The sequence below is a fragment of the Hoplias malabaricus genome, chromosome 6 (assembly GCF_029633855.1).
Source record: "Hoplias malabaricus isolate fHopMal1 chromosome 6, fHopMal1.hap1, whole genome shotgun sequence".
NCBI classification, from domain to species: domain Eukaryota; kingdom Metazoa; phylum Chordata; class Actinopteri; order Characiformes; family Erythrinidae; genus Hoplias; species Hoplias malabaricus.
In genome coordinates, this window is record NC_089805.1 from 37,070,676 (window position 1) to 37,090,413 (window position 19,738).

General features: G+C 44.0%; 1 protein-coding gene across 5 annotated transcripts in view; it reads left to right on the forward strand.

The window, feature by feature from the left end:
• The first annotated feature begins 519 nt into the window (after positions 1 to 519).
• runx1t1 (RUNX1 partner transcriptional co-repressor 1) overlaps positions 520 to 19,738 on the forward strand; it is a 59,807-nt gene continuing 40,588 nt past the window's right edge. For 3 of the 5 annotated variants that reach the window (XM_066673945.1, XM_066673950.1, XM_066673947.1), the window contains exon 1: positions 520 to 1,219. In XM_066673945.1, coding sequence (XP_066530042.1) covers positions 1,192 to 1,219 — 28 coding nt within the window. In that variant the 5' untranslated portion in view covers positions 520 to 1,191. Of the gene's footprint in view, positions 1,220 to 4,428; positions 4,495 to 19,738 lie in introns of those variants that run through there. The other 2 variants (XM_066673948.1, XM_066673946.1) reach the window with 2 other exon arrangements.

Consider the following 19,738-nt stretch of genomic DNA (forward strand, 5'->3'; position numbering starts at 1 on the left):
TACAAAGGAAGAAAAGTAAAATGAGAAATTGGGTAAAAAACATTAACATTTCATTTTCCATTTATAATCTGTCCTTATTTCATTCTTCCCTCTATTAATCTACCCATGCTCATCTACCCCTGTGCTCATCTCCTTCACCTACCCTCTGTTAATATACCCCTCATCTATTCCTCAGTATATTCTACCTCTGCTGATCTACCACTCTGCTCCCCTTCCCCTCTGTGTATTCTACCCCTCTATATATTCAACCCCTCTGTGCATCTACCCCACTCTTCATCTACCCCTTTGTTCATGTACCCCTCTGTTCATCTACCTCTCGATTTATCCTACCCCTATTTTTCTCGCGTATTCCACGCTTTCTGCCCCTACTCCTTCCATCAGCTGCTGTCTGTTAGCCCCGCCCCTCACACTGTGAAGCTCCACCCACTCCGCACCTGGAGCTTCCCAGAGCTCGCGGACTGAAGCAGGAGGCAAAAGCGCCCGCGCGCCACGGACGAAGCCAGTCTGTAGTCGCGCGCATCTCGCGAGCCGTGCAGTGCGTCCAGCGCAGGAAACCCGCCTCGTGTTATTTTTGAATTCGCGCCGCTAAAGGGCAATAACAGATGCAGTGGAACAAACGTCACGCGAAACATTCATCTGCCCCCTCTATCCACACTTGAGGGGTCTTTGTCGCGTGCGGACTGGAGCTCGACCCTGGTCTCGAGCATCGCTGGAGTTTAACGGACGGCTCTGACTTGTCGGAGAAACGGGTGACGGTTGAACTCCGTTCACACTGACCGGACTCAGCCACGTTCTCTTCATCAAGCGAAGCAAAACGTGAACGAGAATTAACGTAATTAAACAGACCATTTGGATCGGAGCTCGAGCTCGTCGCCTCGGTGGAGTTTAACGGACATCTCTGACGTGTCGGAGGGAACCGTTAGCACAGACTGACCGGACTGAGCCTCGTACGTTTCATCCAGCGACACGAAAGGTAAACGTGAAACTGAAGTAACGAATTTTAACGAGCGGATCTCGAGCTCGACGCCTCGCTGGAGTTGAACGGACAGCTCTGACGTGTCTGTGGGAACCGTTACGGCTTAAGTAACGGGGACTGACGCCCGCACACTTCATCTGACCAAACGGACGAACAGTTGCCGGGCCGTTTTGGACCGGGGATTAATTTTTTTGTCCTCGTTAACGGCGTAACGTATGGTGGGAATTTCAGCCTCTCTTCAGTGTAAGTAGAGCCGGTGATACACATCATTTCTGAGCTCACGGTAATGACGTGAAACCTCTTCAGAAGAACAGTAACGGCTACACGGATTTTATTAGAACGTTAGTTGTGAATGTAGAGCTCTCCCTCGCGGTAATAGTAACGGTAGCGCTCTGAATTAGCCTGCGTTATTGACCGTATTTTATATGCTGTGCTGTAAAAAGTGATTTTTACCTTTTCAGTTGTTGTAACGTTATATTTTAATTCCCGAAAACCAAAATGTAACTCGTTTTGTAGTGTCATATTAGTTGATAATTAGAAATTGATTAAAACAAACAAACAAACAGTTTATTTTATTGATTCTTACAGTAATGACTGAATTTTAGAAAAAAAATGCAAAATTAGTTAACGTTACTTATGCTATGTCTTTAAAATTAAATTAAATTGATATAAAAATTAATTGCGTAATAACAGTTGAATTAGAGTCATATGAATGTGGAACGTTGCAGGTTTGTTTAGGTTTAAAGGCTATAAAGTGTGAAGCTGATAAAATAATAATAAAATCTCATTATTAATGTGAAATGTCAGTAGGGTTAACTGTCACATCGCAATTTCATGTTTTCTGAGACATTTCTCTTCTTTATCCTCCTCCTACATTGTGTTCATGGTGCTGCATTAAGTCTGTTCAGCGCTCAAGCCTTCCCTCATTGGGATTACATTAAACTGGCCAGACTACTGCCCACTTTCAACAGGATCCGTTAGAGCCCCTGGTAATAAAAGCTAAATATCTTTTTTATAGCCCGTGCTTGTTAGTCTCTGACCTGTGAGTGTTGAGAATATAACTCCACGTGTCTTAAACAGAGAGAGAAGACACTAAGTAGCTTTACAAATATTGCTATTCACTTTATGAGCATTGCTGGTCCACTTCAGAGCATATGAGAGACTGTTTTTGTTTAGAGACAGCTCTTTTCCCTCACAACTATTCAGCTGTGGTCTCTCATCCGCCCTGATCTTTATTTCCACTTGCCCTTCACGTGATTGTGGGGAAAGATGGGGATGGAGAAATTAAAGCAAGACGTTGGTTTGGGCTGTTGTAAATTAAAAGGTTGATTTTCACTTTTTTTATTTTTTCCCTGGGAACTTGGTCTCTGTGGCTATCAGTGTGACTTTAAGATGAGAAAAAGGAGCTCTGGTATTTGGTGAGAGCTGCTTAGGGTTTGTCTGTAAACTGTATGATCGTTCTCCCAGTTTAGATCGTGGACAAAGAAAACAGCCGTGAGATTTCCAGTAGACTTACTATCGAGGTGTTAATGCCTTTCTTTTAAAAGACATTGGGTGTGTGGTTTGTACGTGAAAAAGAAACATGATTGCTTCTAGGGAATCGTAGATATTAGAAAGGAGACATGTCTTACATGTGTTTGTGTTTTATCATATTTACATATTTGCCATTCTGAAAATGAGTTCTGTTGGATATTCCCTGGATATTGTACTTTAGAGCTCTTCAAGAATGTGATGCACTATGTCCGTTGAGGCTTAAATGCACTGTGTACTGTGTGCACTTAGAACTGGTGAACACCTCAATGCTGTCAGTGTCCACTTTTCTCCTCCTAGACAAAAGGAGCAGTTTTAATTACAGTTAGACACAAGGCAGGTTGGCAGGAGCTGAGTATTTAGTAAATAAGGGAATAAGGGTGGTGTGTTTGTGTGTGTCTGTGTGTGTTATCTGGCCATGAGGCTGTTTAAACAGCACAAGGCCAGGCCGGGTTGGGACAGCAGAAGCAGACAGCATCGTCCTCTGGCTGAGGCCATCTGCACAGCCACCAGCCGGCCTGCTTCACACCTGTTCCCTACTCCCCCGCTTCCATTGGCCCCATGTGGGTCAAACACATGAAACCAGACACGGCCATGGCCTAATGAAGAGAGGGTCAGCCTGCGGGTCCAGTGCCTGCAACAGTGCATATTACTGTATGTGCGAATATCCCTGCCAAAATGTGAATTTCCACACGTTTCATTATTTCATAGCAACGCTGTTCAATATTAAAGATCATTAACTGGAAAAATATTATATTCATTTCAAACATTTCCACTGTGAGGATGGTATTTACACTTTATAAAAAGATGATACCCACCTACACATCTTCATATTAATCAAGGAACCATTTGTTGAACACTATTTTAAAGGATAAAAACAGTTTTAAAAGCATTTGTTTGAATAAAACTACAGCTTCTCGTTAAACATTACAGAAGTATTAATTAAAGTGATGCATGTCATTATATTCCTTTCAGTGTTTCATTATATACTTTTAATATTATTATATGACACAAAATATTTTCTGTAGTCTTAGTACTAGTTCTGTGTAGTGTTTTTACCTGATACGCGTACACAAAATAGTATTTGCTGTTGAGTAATTACTGTGTGTTTTAAGTAAGGAACTGCAGACATTCTGGCCATAAGCCAAGTATCTTATCAGTGCAGTATGGGACTCACTTCATTAGTGATGTCACCCAATCATTAACCCCTTACGTAAACCAGCTCATTTTCCCATCAGGCTCTTGCACCAATGCTTAGCTTGTTTAATCGGTGTGGCTATTTGTCTTTGTCCACTTTGACTGGGAAAATATGCAGTCAAAACAGCTCTCTGCCAAGTTTACATTTACTGCAAATCTGACAATGAGAAATGCTTTGTATTGACCATGACTGTGAAAACGGCCTGTATGTCGAAATAGTGAATAGAGAGATTAAGCTGTTGTTACCATCTAAAAAGAAAAATGACCGTGTCCGTTGTTTGAAATGACGGCTGTGTTCGCCCCGTGGACTGTGCTCTTCGGGATTTCACCCCACTAACGTTGTGCTGCAAAAACCTGCATCAGATTTTTATATATTTATTTATTTATTTTTGAGCTTTGTCATGCATGAGGCTCTTTATATTCATTGAAGAGTGCTTTCGGACTTGCTGACACACTCGACCCTCGGCAGGGAGTGCAGGCTTGGAGATGTTTTTTTCTGCATGGGGATAAAGCCCTTTTTTGCGAGGGCCGTCGATTTGCTTTGACATCACTTGCTGCGGAGGGCAGGCAATGAATTATTGATGTGGATGCCATCTCCAAGAACCTATGCCTCAGATCGATGGGAGGCATTGATGGGTTACAAATTTATTCGCAAGAGGAATTTAGAGCGCTGGTTATAGAATTTTATCACGTACGGATGTCAAGTGAGATGACGGAGTGGTAGCCTGTGAGGACGGAATGTGAAGTCTGGTGGTATTGTATTACAGTGATGTACAATAATCCATGTTTAGGTGACTGAACCAATATGTTGGATCATTTATTCTGTGTTTATGGGAATGGAAGCTAAATTGATGACTGTGTCGGGGAAGTCAGGGTGGTTCATAAATGCGTATTTCAAAAGCAAAACACAGCTTTATTTGCTTAAACCTTTTCTAAAATGGTAATGTATCCACTAATGAAACGAGTCATTTCAGACCAATTTTATTGGTTCCGTTCAGTATGACATGTTCAAATGGTGTCCAAAAAAGGTTTTGAAAAATGCTGTTTCCAATTGTTGCTGTGGCCTCCATAGTATGTGAGGTAGTGTGGAGCCAGCGTTTGTCCAGGGTTAACCAAACAGCCCACTGCTCCACTGCTCCAGCTGACAGGTGTCCTGGCTGTCTGCCCTTGCTCTCTCTCTCTCTCTCTCTCTCTCTCTCTCTCTCTGTTTTGCTATCTCACTCTGGCTCTCTTGCTCCCTTGCTCTCGTCCTCTCTTATTAAGCCAATACTCATTTACCAATTAATGTCTCTTTCTCCCCGTTGTCCTTACCTCGTCACACATGCACACACTTTGCCGCCCGCATCCATACATAATATACACAGTCACTCTCACACTGTCACGCACATACAAAAAAAAACCCTCCCTGTCTTCCCCTCCTCTCTTTCTCTCTGTCTGTCTCCCGCTCTCCCTTCTGCTCTCTCTCTCCCTCTCTCTCTCTGTTTATTTTCCTGCCTCCATCTGGACCAGGCTGATATTGTAATCGCCCTAATGCACATTGCCTTCCCCTCAGACTCACACACAATGTGCCATCCTGACAAGCCCCTTTTTTTTATTTCAGATAAGCCGGGGATGTGTGTTTAATGAATACAAAGCCGCGGTGTGTCGCCGTGCACTCTGCCAGAAGCTAATCTTATTGAATAGGTGCTTTTCAGTGATGCAGAACGCGATAACAGTGCAGGAGTGAAGATGTAACCTGTTATCTCGCACCTCCTCTATTTTCCTGTCACAGAATTTACATTTAAAGATTAGCTGTAAAAGGGTAAAAGATTCAGGGTGGCGAAGGTGTTAGGATGGCAGGGGGCGTGCGTGTGGCTGCGCATGGGCATGCAGGCTTGCAAATGTGTTTGCTGGGTGCTGGGGGGGTGGGTGGGGGTGTGATCAGGATGGCTGAGTGTCTGAGAAAGGGCAGAGAGAAAGAGAGAGAGACAGGGTCTCTCGTTCAGCCTGTATCTGGCATGCAGGTCACCCCTTCGGCAGATTCTAACCCTCTCCAGGCCTGGCTCCTCGCTCCTGGGAACAGAGATTAGCACATTGTTATCTGTAATTGGGTTTGGTCTGTGGATCCAGGGCAGCTTTCATTCACAGAGAAGGTGAGAATGGCAGATGACCAGCGTTATGTATTGGTATATCTGTGTAAAGGCTTGATTGGGGGAGAATATGGGCAGTTGTAAAGGCTTGATTAGGGCTTTTTTTATTTATGAAGTGACGATTGCTAAGGGATGAACTTTGCTTCTTATTGGATGTCTATAAAACCCCTTCATAATTTTTTATTTCTTTTGTGCAGCGGTCAGTGAGAAGATCAGACAAGCTGCAGAGCACAAATTGCAGAAGCACCGCTCACTTGAATGCGGTCGAGGGTTTGCCAGGGGCATTAATTGCCCTTGGAACCATACTAGCGTGTTATTATTCTATATATCACATATCCACACTAAATGTATTTTACTAATCCCTCGTCTGGTTTTTCTGCATGAGAGTGCCTTCTCTGTCCGGTTCCCCATCTTTGATTTATAGCCTGTTCTTACCTAATAAATGTGATGTATGGATTTTGATACGTATTTTATGAAAAGGGCGGCCTCTATGGCCCAGCGAAGAGGAGTGTAATTAAGATTTGTTTGAGCCCCGAGGCTCAACTCCTTCAAGAGCTCGGGATCAATAAGCAGAGACAGTGGGTCCCTGTGTTTTCACTTCACATATTGACATATTCAGTCAATTACAGCTCCCGAGAAAAGGTGTGTGTGTGTGTGTGTGTGAGAGAGAGAGAGAGAGAGTGTGTCAGAGAAAGAGAAGTATGGCTAGCTGGATAGATAGAACTGTCCTCATCACCTGCTAGCACTGGATAAGTGGTTAAAAAATCTGGTGTACACAATGACTTTCAAAGCGCAGGGACTTTTTGGTCTACATGGATTATTCCATGCTTAAATCTCCCAACTGGGAATTTTTACACTGCTAAAGAATTAGCTAGCTTTTGTATTGAGTATCATCCCAACAGAATTAGTCTAACATGGTTTGTGGCTGCTGCAGGGTATACTACTTATACTTACACACATATATATATATATGCAGTTGGCAAGTAGTGTGGGACAGTGGGACAGTAGCAATACACAGGAGCTCACAGGAAGATTGCCAGTTGTTGCCAAACAATCAGCAGGCGCCTCAGAAATTAATGCCTGATGCCAATTATTTTGTAGCAGGGTAAATGCATAAAACAGTCCTGTGGTAGAGGCAGGAGGAGCAGTAAAGAGAAGTGCATGTGGGGTTGGGATGGGATGGTGTTGGTGGTTGTGGGTGGGATGGGATGGTGGTGGTGGTGGTTGTGGGTGTGTGGGGGGGAGTTGAACCCTTTTCTTTTCAATGTGGATTCATTTTGTTAAATGGGTGTTGCCACTTGATGTTGAATGGAGCAGGACCCCTAGCACATTAGAAGTTTATTCAAATGAATAGAGAATTGTGGTGAATTACTTGGCATTATCTCACAGCGTTATCGCCATGGAAAACCAAAGAGACCATTTTAACACAACAATACGTCAGCCAGCATAAAAGAGCCAGGAGCATGTTACCGAAGCAAAGCACTAGCATCTTAGTGTTTTTCTTTGTGTTTTGAAGTGACATGCTAGTAGACAAGGCAGGTGGGATCATTTCCAGACTGGTAAGGTGAAACTGCACTGGAGAATGAAGCAAGACGATAAAGATCTTAAGTGCTTGCCCTCAGAGGCTTGTGTGTGAACTTCATAGAAAGCGTGTGACAGGGAGCAAAAAGAGGCTTGGATCCTGTTTACGGTTGTTCATGTGCCTTTTTTTAAACTGCTGGGAAGGAATTCCCCCTGCCTGGATGGCCACTGCTTCCTCTATGAATTTTGCTCCGAGTCACTGGCCTGTACACATAAGCGAGATGGCCTGCAGGTGGATGGGTTCCCAGGGGTTTCTTCAAGAGCTTCAACCCACTGGAGCTTCCCCCCTCAGCCCGATTTAGCTGAGATACCCACAGTGCCAACCCCTGGAGGTTAGGACAATAACAATACATCAATGTGCACTATAGAGATGAGCAAAAATAGCTGCATTCTTTTAAATATCTAATGCATTTCCATTGTGTGAAAGCCAAAGGTAGCAGTGAGTTTAAAGCACATACAGTGTCAAGCGTATCTTTTACCGACCTGGTGTCATTTGTAGATTCTTCTGTAGCATTGTAGCATTTTACTGGATAGTTTGTAATACCTCTGTAATATCGACAGACTTGAGTGCATCTTTACCTTTAGAAATCATTTGATAATTGCCAAAGTATCAGCTTGTTTAAGATCACTAATTCCATGAGTACTATTCATTAGAAGTACACAGTCATTAGGGGGCTGGATAAAGTGAGTGGAGGACAGTGATCCATGCTGTATTGACCCACCCAGAGGATTAGTTTATCAATTAACCTTTATGTGTGTGACACAGCCACTAAAAGCCTGAGGTTGTGGCTGCTGCCTGACCCATAGAACTACTGCATCCGCTCACAGCAATATGTGCTTGGCTTTTTAATCAAGATTTATTATTCATTAATGGTTATTTGATAACTACTGTGTGCATACTGTGTACGTGAGGATATGCAGACTCTTGTATAGGCTTCAAGGGTTTATGATTTTTAGTAAGCACACGTTTTATTCACAGATGTGTGTTTAGGGTTGTGTTCAGACTTGTGTGTTTTGCTTCCATTAAGGGTGTGTTCAGATTGTTAGCTTTGGTTAAATTAAAACAAACTGGTGTGGTTGCTTTGTTAGTGGGTTCAATAGAATAAGTGTAAACTCTTCCTTTTTGAACTTTGGTGCACACCAAAGAAGTGGACAGGGACTGCCTGAGCTGGTGGGACTTGGCCTGTTTATACGCGACCTCTGGTGCTGTTTGTTTCAAGTTCGAATGCAAACTAAAGGTATCTACACAAACCAAACACAGGACGCGATGTCCAAGGTGTAACAATAATTGCACCGTGAAGGAACAGTGTGTTAAATACAAACCATGACCCAAGGACAAACCTCCACGTATTCTCTTTTTGGTGGCCCTGCTTTAGTTTGTGCAGGAGGAATATCTGTTGCTGTTTTGACTTCTGTATCTATGGCTAATATTTGATCTATCTCCAGGTAAACACACACAACACCAATAAATGAATGAAAGCGTCACTAGGTGGTATTTTTGCTTCAAAACTGTAGCTTAAAAATAATTGTGATACTCACTCAGGGCTCAGTACTGCAGTTTTGGTGGTGGATGTGTAACCACCCTTCTCCCTTCCCTTCTCTTGATTATAAGGCTAAACTTATGTGAAAAAATACTGCTTCATAGGTGTGTCACATGTCACTTTTTTATACTCACTTTTGATTGGTTTGATTGTAAATGTGTCAGTGTGAACTTGAACTAAACCAGGACTACTATGTCACAATGTATCATTTTTGTGTTTGTTAGGGACCAAGGGAACTGAGCTACAAGTCTGAACACTCCCTAAGAGCCAGCTATAGTAATAAAGAGTCAGGTATAATAGCTAATGTTACCCAACTGCTGTTGTGCTTTGTAAAGAACATTAAGATTTTTCATCAGGTACGTTTCCCAAGATTTGCGCTAGTGGTAAAGTTGCTGACCGGTGTGTTTTAACGTGCAGAAATGTGGAAGGTATGGATGAACTCTGAATGCCTGCTGCATGGATTTGTACTGAGTGTTATTTCATGCCCTTGCGGTCCCTCTCTGATTTATCCCTTCCAAAATACACTCCAGTGCCAGTGTTTAAATAAGTACAGATTGTGGTGAGCGCCACAGCAGAGTCAAGATTAAGACCATACTCCGAACATGGAAGGGCTTCTCATGAAGCAATAAAATGGCACAGAGTATAAATCTATCTTGCCTTATAAGGTCAGAAATGTTTTAAGTTGTTTCAGGGTGTTCAGTGCGTGCCAGTAATTGCTTTTCCATCTGTCTTTATGTCTCTTTATCAACATCTGCTTTTGTGCGCCATACTTCAGTAACAAGTATTCTTTATAGGACAAGGGTTCCCAGCTCTGCTAGCGCTATTAGCTTAGCCTTGACTACCACTCTGAGCGCAGATCTCCACATATGCTTGCCATTATGCCATACCATTCGCAAAATGTAATAACTTTTGTGAGTTTGTGCATCGACGTGTGTTTTCCTTCACTTTTTGCTTCATTTTTTCCACAACTGTAAAGAGTTTTTTGGGTCTGGTCTTAATATTCCCTTAGAGACCGGACAAATTATTGGCTTTCAGGGCGTCCAGGGGTGTGCAGTTGTAATGGGAACAGTTCATCCCTTAAAGCACAGCCCTGTCTTCACCTTCCTTACCTTTAAACAGACAGAGAAGAGGAGGGGGGGGGGGGTGAGTAAGAAGACAGCAGTGTTCTTTCTGCTTTGCTCACAGCCGTCTCATTTGGCACATGAAAGGATGCGTCTGTTTCGAGCAGTTCCCCTTCTCAGAGGAAGGCTCACACACTTTGGCAGTGTTGCTAAGATATGATCTTAATCTGCTATTTCCTCTTTGGCAGTATTAAATTGTCCACATAATAATTCACAGGTGCACAGAATGTAATGATACAACTACAATTTTGTGTAGCCTTTTTTTTTTTTTAGATATGAACCCACCAGCTCCTCCTACACTTCACTGCTTGTGTGTATGTGTGAAACATCTGTGTGCTCAGGGTCTGACAACACTGCCTGGAGATTGTGCCAAATTCTGTTATATTTCTGTTGCATCACCTTTGCAATTTTGTTCCTACAGCAATCAAAACAGGCGATGCAAGTCACAGCATTTGAACTGCTCGCTCACTTAATCCTTCCACGCTGCCACATGGTAGCGATTATACCACGGCAGGCTGCCGAATACCAGTAACTACACATCAGGCAGATGTGCGGGGCAGATAAAGCCGCTGGCCTCGTGTGTCACCTGGAGCATGGAGGCCATACTTCTCGCCGCAGCCTCGCGCGGTCCTTGTTGCTAAAGAGACGAAATGCGTGTGGCACATGGCCTAAGGCTACTTTGCATTTAATGACGGCGCAAACGAAAAAGTCAACGGCTGATTAGAGATTGAGGAGACGTACATGGGGCATGCTTATTAAGATCCCTTTGGCTCCTGCCTGGTCCCTTCCTGCAACGTGGCACCAGGCATTACTCTCTGAAAAGGCCCTTTGCGTCAGCTGAGTGCTGGAGGCGCTCGCATGTTTGTGTTTTGTTTGTGTGTGTGTGTGTGTGTGTGTGTGATGGATTAGAGAGCTATAAATGTAAAGTTGTGGGGTTTATCTGCGATTGGCACCATATTTCTCTCCCCGTAGGATTTGGGGACTAAAGAGGAGGGGAGAGACAAGAATGCCTTTATTCAAAACAACTGTTTGTGCGTAATTAACATATGAAAGGAAGCTTACAATCTGGCAAATCCCCACACTTGTTTTCAATTATTTATCTGTATTCTGGGCGAGGGGCTTGTGGGGTTGGGGTTGGGGGTGGGGGGGTGTTGCAGGGCTTGGAGGGCTGGAGGGTTGGGAGGGGAGCTCCTCAGTGCCATGAAAAGGGAAGTGCTATTCGCTGTGACTGAGCTGGAGGGCCTCTGGGAATGCACTATCACACATGATGAGATGGAAATAGAGTTAAGCTGCAGAGTGGATTATGGTCGATGAGGAGTGGACCGAGAGGCAGACCAGGAGACTATAGTCCCCCACACGAGACACACACTCGGGTCAGTGTGATTATTGAATGGCCTTCAGTCAGTGTTTAGTGCCATTGTAAGAGACTGAGCCGGGCATTGATCTGACTGGAAACGGCACGACAGCGTGTGAAATGTAGATGAGAGTGAGAGGGGATCAGATACGGTCAGAGCTGACCCCTGGGATGCTATTCAGTAAGAGAGCTGATCTACAGTCAGTTTCTGTAACTGAGATCACCATATACACTCTATATCTTCGAAAAATCAAGGGCTTTCATAGAGAGCTTGTACCCTTTCTTGCATTAACAGCGGTTGCTCTTCTGGGAAGTGTTAACACTTGAGTGTTTTGGACATTACTGTGAGGACTGGATGCATTTAGCCACATGAATGAGGTCAGCTAATAAGGCTGGGTGATTATTTATGAAAAACCAATGTAACTTATTTCAAACGTGGGCTGGGGTGGTTTGTGTGTCAAGATTGTACCCCTCTAGCTGATGTCACCTTTCTATAACGATCATCCAAGCTGAGTGTGCACCTTAAAGTAGCTGAATGGAGTAATCAACAGATTGAGCCTAGGACACATTGAGAGTTCTTGGGGATGGAGGATGGTGAAAGTGGTCAGACAGAGATAGAACCATAAAAGATAGGAGTACATTCAGCTGGGAGGGACTTTCTTCTGTCTGGGCTACTGTCATGGGCTAGAGATTGATGGCTAGGGCTATATCAGCACCAGCCAGGTTCTAGTCTGGACAAAGTGGAGGAAACTAGGGGAGGAGTAGGAAAGCAAGGGGCAGCAGAGCAGTTCAAGAGAGAGTGAGAGACAGTTGTGTGTGTGTCTGTGAGGGACCCAGAAAGAGCTATTGAACAGACGCAGAGCCTCCCTGCCAGAAGCCGCAGAACTATAGAAGCAGGGAGGAGCGGAGAGGAGCAGAGGAGGAATGGAAAAGGGAGTCGTTGAAGTCAGATGGATCACATGAGATCATGTTTAGATGTGTGGGTTTGTTTCCTAATTTCACTGAGTGGATGAGATTGTGGTTGTGTACCGTATTCAGCACTGTAATGTATTTTTAAGACTCCTTCCTGGAATTATGGTTCACGGACAGTTTGGAAGGCCTTGTTGTAGTGCAATGTCATTGGGTTCATCACTCTTGCATTTGGTGCAGTCGTGTTATCATCTGCAACGTGAGAGCGTTGTAGCTACACTAGTAACGCCGGAGCCGCTTCTTTTTCTCTATCAACCCTCCAGCTCCTCTTGTTTGGGTCAGTGTACCCTTCATAAAATGTCTTTCTTTCACTTTTCAAACATTCCTTATAAATACTGCACTAGGGAAGTGGTAGGAGTCTATATTGAGTATTGTGTCCTAGTGTGTTGTTGAGCATGAGCATTTTTTTAATTTTTAGTTTACTACATCATTGTAAACATAGCAGCTGTCATTCACATTGTGGGGAAATTTCATGCCACTGATTTGCGTTGGAAGTTAAGATGGTTTTTCCTTTCTCCTAGAAACTTACTATTTTGAAAACTAAAATGAATGAGGGCAAATGCCCCTCTTCTGGAAATATCAGAAGTGTTATTTCAAAAGCACGTTCCGCGTTAGCACGTGTTAGCTCACATATTATGTTTAAACTTGTGCTTGCACTTAAATAATTTTGCATGCTTTAATAAACTGATAATGGAAACTGTGATATTTTGCCAGATTTTAAAGCATTTCTGTTTTCTACTGTTTAAAAAAACGGTGTTAAATCAAAAGCAATGATCAATTTAGTGAATGTTTACAGCCCTAGAAATTCTAATTCACTAATTTTGTGCTGGGTTTCTCTCTCTCTCTCTCTCTCTCTCTCTCTCTCTCTCTCTCTCTCTCTCTCTCTCTCGTTTTTATCTGTGCGTGCCTGAAGGAAAGCAGATTGAGTTTGCAGCATGTGTGCGTGATTTTTTTTTTTTTTTTTTTCTGAAGAACAGAAAGCCATATGAGCCACACATGTGCTGTGTACCCTTACCAGCACTTTTACTGTTTCCCCTCCTGCAGAACAAGCATGGTGTTGATGTGGAGTCACAGTCATGAGACGTGCAAACTACCAGCGAGACGCTCGCTGCCTCATATGCCGGCGGGTTGGAGAGACTGATATGTGTGATCTACAGTGAATTCGAAATGAGAAGCCATCCCTCATCTCTTTTCTGTTATTTGTTTTGCTTTGTTTTGACTCTGGTTCGGTCTTGTTTTGGTTGTGATTTCGCCTCGGTTGGAGCAAGCGGCCTTCAAGCCCTGACTTCCCCGCGGCTGTGTGGTGGGGAGTAGAGTGCAAGCCTGAAATCATCTGCCTGGTGACTCACCCCTCTCTCTTTCTCCCTCTCTTCTTTCCTCTCTTCTCTCCCCCCCCCCCCCCCACCCCCCCCACCAACTCCTTCGGCCCCATGCCGTCTGTGCGTTTGATTTAGTGGCTAAGAGGCTTTCTTAGCAGTGGGCGAGGGATGCTAATGGCGCACATATGCTGGGAGACAGTGTTTTATTTTACGAGTCAGACATGATGCGATTCGGATTCAGGCGAGGGTTGAACATAACTTATCCATTGCTGCGCCTGCTGCTATATTTTATTAATGGGTAATGCATTTCTCTTTTTATTCAGCTCTCCTCGTGCAACTGTTAGCGCTAGTTCTCTCTCTATTTCTCTTCTATTTCTCTTTACCTCTCTCTCCATCTCTCTCAGGCTCTGGTGGAGATGGTTGGACTTCATTTAGCATATTGTGCATGCGCACACACACACACATAATGGGCACTGCTCTGCTGGTGCTCCTGCAGTTCGGCCGGGCTGCTCACCTCACCACATATCTGCAGTGCCTGTTGTCATGGCAACAGCAGTGGGTTGGGCGACAGGGGGGGTGTGTATGGCGTAGAGCGAAGGTGAAGTGGGGCAGAGCTGGCCGCGGCCATGCCTCGGGTCAGTTGGCCATTTCCACCACGAGCCTTCGTCCACTCCTGTAACGGGGCAGTTTGCAGACGACCTTTGGAAAGTGCCATCTGTTTGCTGTGTCACTAAGTGAACACTCTTTTTTAATTCAAGTGAAGAATATTCCAGGTCTATTGGAATATTAATTTTTGTGGCTTAATAGGCGCATGAAGTTTCAAATCAGAGTAATCACAATTCATTTGTGGTTAAACATTAGGCTGGTAGAACTATTAATGTGATGGTGCTGAAAATAAGCCTGCGTTATTGTGACTCATGAGGTGTGGTTGTAGGTTCAGGACTCAAGAATGAAATGGAATGGAGGTTTTAACCTTTATGCTGCATGTTTTCATACAATCAAAAGGAATCTAAAGAGCAGGACTTATTAGGGCTGGGCAATTAATCGATTAATTAAAAGTGACATTCAGAACTTCTGATCCATGTTATATTCCATAGATTTGTTTCTCTTTTAATTCTGTTTATTCTTTATTGGTTAATTCTGTTAATATGTCACTGTGTGTTCATGTACTGTCCATTTAAAACCACACTGTATATATTCACATTATTCTGCCTTTTCCAATCTGCCACATGGACGCAACATGGAGGAGATCCTAAACACAGAGGCCGACCGAGCAATTTGAGCAGCGAAGATGACACTGAACCAAAGCTAAACACTGACAAAAACAGCAAAGTTAAAACCACCGGTCTGTTTCAACACTCAAAACACTATCATATCACCAAATGTGGACAGTTCATGGCTCAAAAAGAGAGTGTAACAAGCTCCCAGCAACAGAATAAAATATCCCAGCTTTAATTATTGAGTTTATTAACAGTACAAGCCCTTGGCAGTGAACTGTGAGGAGAGAAAAAAAAAAATGAATTGAGGTAAAATATTCAGTTAATCGTGATTTTGAGTGGCCGCCCAGCACTAGGACCTTTTTAATGGCACACTCTCAGAAAAAATGTATGGTAGACATGCATTATTTGTCCCTACACGACCAGTTTAAATGTACCTTTAAAGGTACAACAGTGGTTTTAGAGTCCAGTTGTGTTCCCTAAAGGTACATTACATTCTCTTCTCCACAAGGAGAGGTGAATGTAATATTTCATTATAGAACATAATATAAGACCTGGAGATGAAATGGAGAGTATGAAATCAACATTTTTAACTCTATAATTATAATAAATTAATGTACAGTTATGTTCCCTAATTACTGAATATGTACCCTTGAGGTACCCCTGGTACTGTCAGCATTCAGATGTGGTAGCTTTGGTACAGAAAAGTTGTGCCTTTAACGTCACCGTATATTGTACGTAATCAAAAAATGTCAAATAAAAGTCTTAGTTTGAGCAGTGTGGGATGGGAGGGTTAAATCAGGTCAGTGTTGTGTTTTTTTTAGAAAAACGTGGCATGGAGGAGAACTCTTGGAGCATGGAGCAGACCTTTTCTCAGTTGGGTCTTCCTTGACGGGAACAGCAAGTGCCAGAGAGAGAGAGAGAGGGAGGAGGCTGGTGGAGGCTTGTTGATGCCCCAGGCAGGGCTTGCGGAAGGCAGATAGAGGGGCCGGCCTCTCCGTCAGGACAGTGGAGGTCAGGCCACCAGCTCGCCCACCCTCGAGGCTTCCGACTTTAATTACCTGAGGATCAAAACATCCCGGCTGGCCTAGAGGAGAGAGTGTGTGACTGGGGATATCGGGGGCCATGCGGTCCCACGGCAGCGACATCCTGCCTGCCGAGGCCGGCCCTGTGTCTCCTGGTTCCTGACAGAGGCCTATCTCTGCCGGGCCCGCGGTTCCTTCCATTCTCAACCCATTGTGTTGAACAGGGCTGGGCCAGGAACGACTGGTTCCTGTTGGACTCGCTCTCTCTGTCTCCCCCCTGGCCAGCCCCGGCCCTACTGACAGATCCCTCCTGTTTTGTTTTTGCTCTCTTTTTGTTATTAGTGATGAGGATATCAAGAAAAATAACAGATTGATGAGACGTTTTGGTCTTATCTGCGTCACGTTTTCCTCCTGCATCAGTGTGTGCTAGATAACCTAAAAACATTTACAGCAGCTTTAGCGTTAGAATTGTGAGGTCTGGAGTGCCACGTAGCTGCTGCAGTTGCGCCCCCTAGCTTTCAGACATTCATGATAGCATTGTGGGGGGCACATAGAGGCATAAACATTGGCAGCTTTTCTACAGTCTAGGGTGTTGTGGCACAGTTCTCCAGTCTCAGTTCTCAGCAAGGCAAGTACGGTGGTAGTGCCACAGAGAAGTCAGTGTAGAATATAAAGATGCGTGTTTGTTGTCAGAAACATGCTAACATTGCTAAGTGTACTCGCTATTATGGCTTGATAAAATCACAGTAGTTTAACCTTAAACATTAAAATAATTGAAATAATACAGTGCCCAAAACTTAGTTAAACTTAAAGGAACATAGTGCAGTATTTAAACATAAAGATTACAGCTTCAAAAGGATTGTGATGCTTCACTGAACTGTAGCAGGGAGAAAAGATGCACTGTCATTGCTGCTCTAGGCTCAGAAATGTAGAAACTGCACTATGTAACTGTTGGAGGAGGGTAGGAAAATAATATATAACAAAAATGAAGTTTTGTGAGTAGTTGTCTTGAGCAGTAGAGTGTTGTGTGTGTGTGTGTGTGTTTCATCGTGTGAATGTAAGGATTACTGTAAGTGTGTGTGTTTGTATGTGGGTGTGGGTATCGGTGTGTATCTGTTTAATCAAGTTAGGTTTTCTCAGTAAACTGTGTACCACTAGCGCCACCCTGTGAACAAAACTTGGAGGATGAGTCATGACTCTTCCTATAAATAATGGACAGAATGCTGAATTGTAGCAGAGATGAGTGTGGTTTGATAAATGAGCTGTGCTGTGTGTGTGTGTGTGAGAGAGAAGTGCTGGTGCACAGCCCACCTCAGGCAGCGGTGCGGCGGCGCGGCGAGCACCACTTGGCTCCCGTTCAAACGGGAGAGCTGATTTGTGACTGATGAGATAATTGGCTTTCATGAATCAGCAGAAGAAGAGGGACAGGCTCTCTTTAGCACAACTGCCTGCATCCTCTTTTACAGTTAATTCAACTCAGACGTGTTGCAAATGCTCATAGGTTAGATGCACATTGATGTACTCTTCAGCAGCAGGGCAGGGAGTCCTGGGCGATGTGTTGTCCATATTGGTATTGACTGCAGCAATGATGATTTATAGTTTTAAGTGATGTTGCTGCACGCCTTGATTTACTACCTTGTAGTTGACTTTGTGGGTCAGTTTTCAATTCATTGTTTACAGTACAGCACTAATTCAGATATTCAGAGTGTTTTTCTATGTACATTCTGTACATATCCAGACACCTCTACAGTTATAGAGATGTAACAGTGTAACCATATTTCTGTAAAGTTAAGGTAGGTAGGACCAGGCAGTTTATCGACATTCAGAACCTCTAATCGTAGTGTGTTGCCTGTATCAATTATATACAATTTTCTTTGGGTCGCGGTGGGTCCGGAGCCTACCCGGAATCATTGGGTGCAAGGCAGGAACACACCCTGAAGAGGGTGCCAATCCTTCACACTCACACATATGGACAATTTTGAGTCGGCAATCCACCTACCAATGTTTGTTTTTGGACCATGGGAGGAAACCCAAACTCCTCACCTGGAGTGGGACTTGAACTCACAATCCCAGATCCCTGGAGCTCAAAAAAAAGAGACCGACAAGGTTCATTAATCATAATCGAGGTAAAACGTTCACATATTCGTGATATTGACTTGCCCTTTTATTGCCCAGCACTAGCAGCTTACCATAGTACTTCAGTGTTGCCTACATTTCTGCTTTTCCAGTTTGTAATTAAAATAATATCAGATACTGTGATCTATTTAGCAAGGTGTCATCATATTACATTTGGTCAGTATCGGTCAGCACTCAGTGAAAGCTGACCGCAGGTGAAAAGAGAATGAGGGCAGGGATGATTAGCAAGGCCATGTGGAGAAGGAGGAGGTAGGGAGAGCAAGAGAGAGACAGACAGACAGAGAGTAGCAGCCCTCACCCACAGCCTGCTCTGAGACCCAGGGACACCAGAGTGGACAGATGGCTGAAGAGCTGGACACACAAATAACACACACACACACACACACACACACACACATGCTGTCCTGATCTTACTGCTTCACTTTCACACTCAAGCTCAGTGCAGTATGGTGGCTAGGCAGAGAGAGTAAAGAATGGAGGGTCTCAAAATCCTCAAAAACCTCAGTTACAGCGTTATTAATTGGATTCTCAGTCTCATTTTGCAGCATGTTATGGGTCACACTCACCTGCTCCTGCCTTCTGTCTTTGATTGCCATCAGCACAGCAGGTAGAAATATAAATAGGATGTTAAACATCTTAGAAAACCTCTCAAAAGTTATTACAGCCACGTTATTGAAATACTAACAAAACACAGTTTAATGTAATTACTACAGGTGGGAATCTCTAGACAATGAAGTGAGGAGTATTTCATATCTAACTGAATAATGTGGTTGCTACGGCAATATCACCAGTTGGGTGGGTTAAATAAATATGCAAATTAACAAACACTATAGCTGTTTTTCAGTTTTCAGTCTTTTATTCCTGTCTTTGGACTATGACCTTGTGTCACTGTATTACAAGTGTGCTGAGGCCATGATTGAAACAGAGACATTTATACTGTGATTCTCACTTTCTTAATGGGCACTTGTGCTCTTTAGGGGTTTGGTTAGACAGACAACCACTGCCCCTCCAGCCACCTTTTCTCGCTCTCTCTCTCTTTCTCGCGCTCTGTTTCCCAGTCTCTGACGCCGCGCTGCACACTCCTCACTCTACTTGCGGGTTGCTCGTCATAGAGCACTAATGGCTTCCAGCTGTGTGGAAAATCGGGCCCTTTGGGCCTGGTCGAAAGCAGGGAGTGGGCAGAGGAAAAGCTAGACTAATTCGGCCCCTTTGTTCTGCGTCAGCGGACCACAAAGGACAGCGGCCCTGCCGCGTCTCCCTCCAGCACAGGTCAAGCAAGTGTGTGGATATGTGGGGTAAATGTATACGAATGTGACAGGGCCTTGAGGGCGGAAGGAATGAGGGGGGGTGAGCGGTGGGCGGAGGGGATGGGTCACACGGACAGTGCCATCCCACCCACTCAGACCCTCCTGGCTCATGGGATCAGGGCCAAGAGAGGCAACACACTCTACCACTATTCATCAGCAGCTCATTGGCTCATTATTTTGAGCTCCACAGCCATTCAGCTCTTAAAGCTTTCAACACAAAAGTCACAGACCAGGTCCCATTCAGGCTGGTAAAGGCAATTTCCTCCAGCTAAAAAAATAAATAAATAAAGCTTCAGTGGTAGCTTTTTAGCCCCTCACTTAGCCCCTCTCTCATTG